Source organism: Heloderma suspectum, chromosome 3 (genome assembly GCF_057233095.1).
Source record: "Heloderma suspectum isolate Gila_16-S chromosome 3, 16-S_ref, whole genome shotgun sequence".
NCBI lineage: Eukaryota > Metazoa > Chordata > Lepidosauria > Squamata > Helodermatidae > Heloderma > Heloderma suspectum.
Window position 1 is genome coordinate 112,005,727 of NC_139460.1, and position 8,858 is coordinate 112,014,584.

The window sequence follows — 8,858 nt, forward strand, 5'->3', positions numbered from 1 at the left end:
CTCACAGAATAAAGTAGTGTCTTCCCTCAACAAAAAATATTTAATTGATTCCAAAAGAGAGAGAAATAAAAGATTCTTCATTGTAAATTTTTCTATAGGGGCAGAACCATTAATTGCATTGAGTTGTCAATATTCTCTCTTATACATATACCGTATACACACATTTTAAATAATACATAAAGAAATTATTATAGCTCAGTGATAGAGCACATATTTTGCATGCAGAAAGTCCCAGGCTCAATCCCTGGCATCTCTAGGTCAGGCTGAGAAAGGTTTCTCTCTGAAACCCTGCAGAACTACTAAAAGTCAATGTAAGCAGTTCTGAGCTAGATGGATCAATGGTTTGAGTCAGTATAAGGCACCTTCATATGTTCCTATTATTGAATAAAGATCCATCACCACATCTTCCTATAGACAATTTCCATCCTGTATTATGGACATAAACAGTGCAATGCTATATGTGTTCACTCAGTAGTAAGTTCCACTGAATTCAGTGGGACTTACTCCCAGGTAAGCACATAGGATTCCAGCCAAAATGGTAGAAAACTACCCTCAACAAGATTTCAGATCAGCTTTGGTCAAAGGCCTTACAGATTCAGGGACTGATGCTGCAATCCTAAACAAACTTACCTGGAAGTGTGTCCCACTAAAGTCAGCTAATCTGATTCTACGTAACTGAAATTGGGGTGTGTGTCAGAAGCCATCTTGTACTGCTTGCCCGAAAAACTTTATTTTTAGGTAAAAAAAACAAAAGGCCAGTTTGACTTAAATCTATATTTGTATAGGTAGAGACACACGGCCAGTTCATATGAAAGCTTCGCTCCTCATTGATGAATACAGATTGCATGTGGAGCAGACTCTGTCCATGGTAGCTGAGACATATTAGCAGAACCTTCAATTGCCAAGACTGTAACAAGGACAGATAAAGCTACCACTCAAAGTGATTGTGTGAGCTAAGGAAGAGTTTTCATTGAAAAACAGTTGGTCCTTAAAAGACTTCTACAAACACATTACAGGGAATTCACATCAGCCTTTTTATTATTAAGGCGCTTCATAAACAGGAAATTATAAACCAAATAACTCTAAATAGTACTTACTGTCAGTGCAATCGTATCCATGTCTGCTCTGAGAAGTAAGTCCCATTGAGTTCAGTGACACTTACTCCCAGGTAAGTGTGTGTACAACAGCAGCCTAAGGATAACACTGCATAGTGTGGGATCAGTCTCACATCTGAATTCCAGGTACAAACCTGAAGAAAAACTAGGACTGCAATGATATGCACGCTTACAGGAGAGTACTCCCCATTGATCTTAATGGGATTTATGTCTGAGTAAACATGCTTAGAATTGTGATGCATGAACAAGGAGTAACTAACAAGATGCCCACCAAATGATGGAAATATATATGGAACCAGGACCATAGAAACAAACTATTCCTAAATCAACGAACAAGTGCCAGTCTCAGTTCACAACTCCTGTTTCCTGCTAGTTTTGCTCCATCCTTTCCTTTGGCCTCTGCCGCTTCCAGCTATCCTCTCATAAACTCCTTGCTTCCTTCATTCTTCTTTGCTTGTCTCCACTACCTCATTTCCTCTCTGTCTGTTAGGCTTCTGCTGCCTCCACCCTTCTACCATTTCCCTGACCTTGCCATCATTCTTCTGACCAGTTTCCTCCTCCTTCTATCAGCTTCTCCATATTTTTGCCCAATTTCTTTAAGTCAGTGGCTCCCCATTAATTTAAATTCAGATTAATGCAATATTATTTATTTATTTATTAAATTTATTAATCACCCATCTGGCTGGTCACCCAGCCACTCTGGGCGATGCACAAGCACACAATAAAACAGTTTAAAACAATAAAATTCTACAATAAAAACATTTTCTAAAATACCCTAACCCACCTCAAATGCCTGCCTGAACAACCATGTTTTTAATGCATGGTGGAAGCTCATTAAAGAGGGGGCATGGCAGAGTTCCGTAGGAAGGGAGTTCCACAGAGTGGGGGCCACCACAGAAAAGGCCCTCTTCCTCGTCCCCACCAGTCTAGCTGTCCTGGCTGATGGGACAGAGAGAAGGCCATCCAAGGTTGATCTTGTTTAGTGGCCTGTATGGTGTTGCTGGAGGCGTTCCTTGAGATAGGCTGGGCCAAAACCATATAGGGTTTTAAAGGTCAAAACCAACACCTTGAATTTGGCCTGGAAAACAACTGGTAGCCAATGCAGCTCCTTCAGCACTGGAACGATGTGATCTCGCCAGCAGCTGCCTTTAATCAGGCGAGCCTCCGGGTTCTGTACCAGCTTCAGCTTCCAAACCATCTTCAAGGGTAACCCCACATAGAGTGCATTACAATAGTCTAAATGAGAGGAGACCAGGGCATGTACTACCAATGGCAGCAGATGGTTGGGAAGGAAGGGGCGCAGCCGCCGTATCAGATGGAGTTGATACAGTGCTGTCTGGCTCACAGCTGACACCTGAGCCTCCATGAAGAGCTGGGAGTCCAAAATGACCCCCAGGCTGCGGACCTGGTCTTTCAAGGGTAGCCGTACCCCATTCAACACCAGGTCAACATCCCCCAGCCTCCTCTTGTCTCCCACCAAAAGTACTTCAGTCTTGCCAGGATTCAGCTTATTCCTCCCCATCCAGCCATTCACCATCTCCATAGGGATGGCAGAGAATTCCGCCACAGATCACGGTGAGGCCGAATGCCAGTGCATTCAGCCCCCCGAACTCCGTGGTGGAATGGCCTGCCACCCCCCGTCCCCCCGCGGATCCCCCCCGGGACAAGACTCACCTGGGGCAGATCTTCTGGGCGGTGGCGGCTCCAGCAGCGGTGGCGGCTGGTCTTCCGACCAGCTGCTGCCACCACCATTTCCACTCTTGTAAAAAAAAAGAAAAACAAGACACCTATCATGGCTGGGTGGGTTTAAAAAAAAAAAAGAAAACCGCATACGCAAATGGCAGCAGCTTCGGCCACCGCCATTTGCATTCCTTATTTTTGCCCTCTTAATCTACGTAAATATTTACATAGACTATGACGGCGAAAATAAAGGGGAACACAAATAGCGTAGCGGGCGCTATTTGCGTCCCTTTTTGATTCCCCATTTTAGTCTACGTAAATATTTCCCTAAAACGGGGATTCAAAAAGGTACGCAAATAGCACCCGCTACGCTATTTGCATTCCCCTTTATTTTTGCTGTCATAGTCTACGTAAATATTTACGTAGATTAAGAGGGCAAAAATAAGGAACGCAAATGGCGGCGGCCGTAGCCGCCACCATTTGCATACGTGGTTTTGTTTTTTACCCAGAGCCCTCCACGGCCGGAAATCCGGCTCTGGCCTGGCTGGGCCTGGCCAGCTTCTCCGCGGAGCTGCCGCGGAGCACAGCCGGCCGCAGAGGATTCCGGGGGGGAGGAACAGAGCACCTCCCCCACGGCGAGGATTCTGGGGGGAGGGACAGAATGCCTCTCCCTCCACCATCAACATAATCCGCGAAAGGTAAGTGACTTTCGTACATCCCTACATCTCCAGACATTTGGAAAGGAATTCTACAGCCAACCTTGGTGAAGATTTGAACGAGAGGTAGAGCTGTGTGTCATCCACATATTGATGACACCACACCCCAAACCTCCTGATGATAGCGCCCAGTGGCTTCACATAGATGTTAAATAGCATCGGGGAGAGGATGGAACCCTGTGGCACCCCACAAGTAAGTGGCCACGGGTCCGAAACCTCCTCTCCCAGTGCTACCCTCTGGTACCTGCCGGAGAGGAAGGACCGGAACCACTGCAATATTGTGTCTCCAATGCCCAACCCCTCCAGGCGGTCCAGGAGGATACTGTGGTCAACGGTATCAAAAGCCGCTGAGAGGTCGAGGAGAACAAAGAAGGAGCATTCACCCCTATCCAGAGCCCTCCTCATATCATCCATCAAGGCGACCAAGGCCGTTTCTGTCCCATGCCCAAGCCTGAAGCCCAACTGAAATGGGTCTAGATAATCGGTTTCTTCCAAGTGTGCCTTCAACTGCATTGCCACCACCCGCTCAATCACCCTGCCCCCAAACGGCAGATTCGAGACTGGGCGAAAGTTGTTCAAAACTTGGGGATCCAAGGAGGGCTTCTTTAAGAGTGGTCTTATCACTGCCTCCTTGAGGGCTGATGGCATCACTCCCTCCAACATTAACCACTATCATCGATTTTATGATCCAAAAATATTTCCCATATTGAATAAGAAATACCAGATGCATTTTTGGACCTGAATTATGCCGGTATTTCCCTCCCTATATTTTCCAATGTCCCTATTAATGAAGCACCTCTGTCAGAGACTGTTGAGGGGGACATGTAGGCATTCATTTCTTTATTATATTTCTATACCGGCCCATAGCCAAAGTTCTCTGGGCATTCCATTACATACATGGGAACTGTAATCATTATCACTTAAGAATCCATAAACATAAAATGGACATAATCCACGCTGAAAAGATCAATTGTTGCAGATCATGCTCTCTTATAATGTGAAGCAACTTTGCAAACTGAGCTGAGAATTGGCACAGTAGCTGCCACCCACCGCATGAGGGGTACATCTTGAAATCTGATGTATTAGCTCACTCTCAGAAGGCATTTATACTGTACAAAAGTAGTTTCTGAGACATGCTAGTTAATCTCATCACTATGTTTTTACATCCTATCACTTCTCCCCATGCGGAAATAATGCTGACATCTTTGGGTAGAAATATTTGGAAGTCAGGGAAAATAAAGACAAGGGGCTTCTTCTTTTTACTGTAGTAGGCTACTGAAGATAACACTTGGCAGTACGTGTTTCCACACCTGTGTCGTTTTCCAACTTTAGTATACACTGTACTACAAAGGAACCATTTGTCAATTTGGCAGGTACACAACCTGTTAAGACCCAAAAATAACATATCTGCTTTATTACTGCAATTTATTTCCTCTTGGACTACATACCATTTTAGTTAGTACAAATGAAGTAGCTAAAGGCCAGTGGTAAATACGGCATGTTAACCAGTACATTCCGAGAATGTGACATACTCCTAAGTACTGTATGCAATCCAAGGTAGATTCTTTAGGAAGATTATTCTCACCGCCCCCCCCCCCCCCGCCAAAAAAATTTTTTTAATCCTGCAACTGGTGCATCTCTTTGAGAATGTATGTGGTTTTCCATAACACTTTCCTTCAATAAAGTCTTGTGCTGTTGTTTTTAACCACAGTGAAATGGCTTTCAATAGTCTTAAATTGTTTGTGGATTCATTTATCTGCGTAGCCTTAGGCCTAAGTTCTCTCTAAATGAGTTTCCTTTCTACAACAAAAAATCTGCATTCATCTGGTATTGGGCGGAAAAGAAAAGAGAGCTCTTTGCATAAAAACTATCTTTGTCATACATGCAAGTTCATATGCACTGGAAATATGCAGTTTGCACATGCTACGCTAAACAAAGATAGACATAACTGACTCCCCGTCACTGATCACCTGGTGGCAATGCAAGGCAGAACTGAAAGTCTGAGAATTCTTTCACATCTTCTCTAAAAATACTCTTCGTGTGCAGTGTGATCTATTTCCAATCTCATATAGCACAGGGAGCGCGTAGGGAATGCACGCTATAGCCAGCTTGATAATGAGTGTAGTTCGGTCAGTACTCATGTTGGGGTGTCCAGATAATATTTTGAGGTGACCAGACATGATTTCTAAAAATTACATAATTTCTATAAAATATTGAGCCTCAAAATTAACGCTCCGGGGGTAGCTGTGGCCAGGGGCGCTTGCTCTGCCTAGGCTCGCTCTTCCAGCTCTTTGAAAATTGCCCACAAGCCAAAGAGCCACCCCCGAGAAACCTTACCCTGGGGGCTCAGGCAAGCCCGTACGAACCTCCGGCCAAAGAGAGTTGCGAAAGCGGCACCGCTCGCCCATTTGAGGCAGCCCAGGCCACCTTTCATCATCACTGCCCCCATTCCGGAGCACATCGGCATTTCGATGTGCACCGAGGAAGCTGCTGGCCTGATGACATGAGCCCAAAGCAGACGCCATGGGGCGGGCGGGCATCATCCGGCAGCGAGCCCAAGACCTTCGCGTGAGTGGCGAGGAAGTTGAAGCGGGTTAGCAGCAGACTCGCCTCTCGTTCCCTTCCGTCCCTCCACCACCACAGAGCAAAGCGCCCGAACTGACAAGGTACCAACAGAGGCGGCGGCGGCGGCGGCAATTCGAGAAAACCTAATAAAGAGGTTAAAGGAGGAGGGGAAGCACCTACCCGGAGAGCTTGGCGATCTTGACAAAGCTAAACACATCCATCCATGCAGGCGCCGGAGCTCCGCCTCTCTCGCTCGCTCACTCACTCCAGCCGCAGCTCCATGGCAAGCAGACGGGTGTGTGCATGGTCGCTCTCTTCCTTCAGCAGCAGCAGCCCCTGCCGAGGACAAAGCTGGCCTCAGAGGCGGCCGCGGCCGCTGCTACCCCCCTCCGGCCGGGAGCGGGGCGTGCAGCATCTCCCCGCGCCATGGGGAACTGCCGCCGCCGCCGCCTCGGCTGCGCGCGCAGGCGCGCGCCCGCTGGCCTGGCCGACTCCGGGCTAAGCTGCTGAAGCGTCAGCCGGGCGAAAAAGTGCGCGGCGCCTCCGCGTCTGCGCAGAGAACGACGAGGAACTGGCGGCGGCAGAAACCGCCGCGCACCATGGGGCCCACCGGCTGCCTCCTGGCTGCTGCTAGAGTCGCCTGCCCGCCAGTGGGGGCTGGTGGCTCTGATGTCAGTGGATGTGTGAACCCGCTCTGGGTTTCACTCAGAACTCTAAGGGGGCTGTCCAAGGTGCTGAACCCATTGGGGGTTTAGGGCTCAGCACCTTGGATCGCTCCGTTAGAGTTCTGACTGAAACCCAGACCGTGTTCACAGCCCCACTGACATCAGAGTCACCAGCCTCCACTGACGCCCACCCTCAGGCATGCAGGGCTGAAGCTCTAAGATGAGAAGGGGCAGGACCATCTGGCCTGCTCCCTGTCTTAGTAGCTCTTAATCAGCTGGCTGTGGATCTTCAGTGGTGATAGCAACGTCCTTTGCTTATACTCAGAGGCACTCTGGTCTTTCAGTAATAATACTTCCCTTCCTCCTGGAACACGCCTCCATCGTTGCAAACCGGCCCCGAGGATAAACACCAGTCAGCTCTTCCTCGCACTAAGCTGTGCGTGGAACTGCAAGAATGAGTGCACCTTGCATTAAGCGCACTTTCCCAAAAGCAGCCTTAACACAACCACTTCTCTTTCGAAGGAAAAGCAGCTGATCAGAAACTCTTGCCAAACGGTAAACAGCAACCTCTCCTCCCTTCCCCTGGCTTGCAACAGAGGCTGGAAATCTGTGCTTAAAAGTAAAGTGTAACTTGACCCTGGGTGACAGATACTTGCGTCAGCTTCTGGTGGATGCAAGTCCCCTGCTTGTAACATCTCGCCTCTGTCAGAAATAGAGAGTGCAGGGCTAGAATGGCCCTCAGTTTGATCCACATTGTTCCTAATATGAAATAAAATGGCAACTGTTATCTTAGGGGACATGCAGAAGAATGCTTTGGAGTCACTCTTAAGTAGGGAGTAATGACCATTAGCTGCAGGCTTTGGAGCACTGGCCTACTCATTCATGTATATAGCGGGGGGGGGGGCAATGCTGTGATTACAATGAGCTAAAGCACACAACCATTTTGATGAGATGGGGAAGCCGGCACAAGCTGCTGTTTAGATATTTGTGAATGCCGATGTGTTGCAATATGCTGGAGTTTACAGATCAACAAGTCCAAGAAAATATTCAATATTATCAGCCTTACTATGTGAAAATATTTCTGTGCCCCCACCCCCAAAGTCACAATTACTTGCACTTTGATAGCATTTTTCTATATGCAATCCACTCTACCATTCTTTATCTCTTTATCTTTCCCACGCCTCTTTAAGGCAAATTTGGCCATGCTTTATGGCTGAGCAGAGAACCATGTTCAAATTCTACACTGCCCACTTCAGCACTCTGGCTCCCAATGGTAACTTGAATTGGCCTGATAATCAGAAGACAGTCTGTGTCTTTAAGGGCCGCACGGCAAGGAAATATCTGGCAGATGCAGATTCTTCTATTTCTGCAGTGCAGTGTATGGGAAAACTCCTATCTGTCCGATGAAGTGCCCTTACAGAATCTCAGACCATTTCTCCATTCTAGACAGAATGGGCCCAAGAAGTTTTGCTGGCTGAGGCAAAGGGCAAAGATGCCCCACCCCCAGCTCCATGTACAGAAGCAAACTGCCCTGACAACTGAATTTTACTTCAACGCTGGTAATGGGACAGTATCTCCTACCTCCCCTGAGGGCAGCAGGCTAGTTCAGCGGCTGCAGAGCAGGTCATGTGGCATACACAGCTCTGTCCTCTAACAGAGGAGAATGGCTGGGGGGATGCAGGAGGAAAGGCTATGGGACCACTGATGTTGTCCCTCAACCTTTGCCACCTGAGGAGGTTGCCTTGCTATGCCTAATGGCAGAGCCGGCCCTAATAATAGGCAAGTATTATACTTCCCAACTGGTACTGACTCTCTATACAAGCAGCCTGTTCCACTCTGGCTTCCTGGTAAGTTTGTTTGTTTGTTTGTTTGTTTAAATAAGCTTTTTTACATGTGATGATAGTCAATGCAACTAAGGATAAGCCTGAGCAGGAGCATTCTCTCTCTCCCTCCCCATCACAGCTGATGTAGAATGGGGGGGGGGGGTTGTCATTTATCCCATATTATTAGTGGCTAAGAAGAAGAAAGATAAGATGTTGCTGTTTGGCAGCGGGAGGGGGGAGGCTGAATCTGCTGGGAAAAGTGAAGTGGTGATGAGGGCCCCCCCATACTCTGCT

The 8,858-nt window shown here is 47.6% G+C and overlaps 1 protein-coding gene across 1 annotated transcript in view; it reads right to left on the minus strand.

Annotated features, from left to right (window-relative positions):
* Window positions 1–6,404, minus strand: part of FRMPD4 (FERM and PDZ domain containing 4) — a 326,800-nt gene extending 320,396 nt beyond the window's left edge. Inside the window, exon 1 of the mRNA XM_084841758.1 lies at window positions 6,257–6,404. Within this exon, the coding sequence (XP_084697884.1) occupies window positions 6,257–6,297 (41 nt within the window). The 5' untranslated portion in view covers window positions 6,298–6,404. The remainder of the gene's footprint in view (window positions 1–6,256) is intronic.
* Window positions 6,405–8,858: the final 2,454 nt, after the last annotated feature.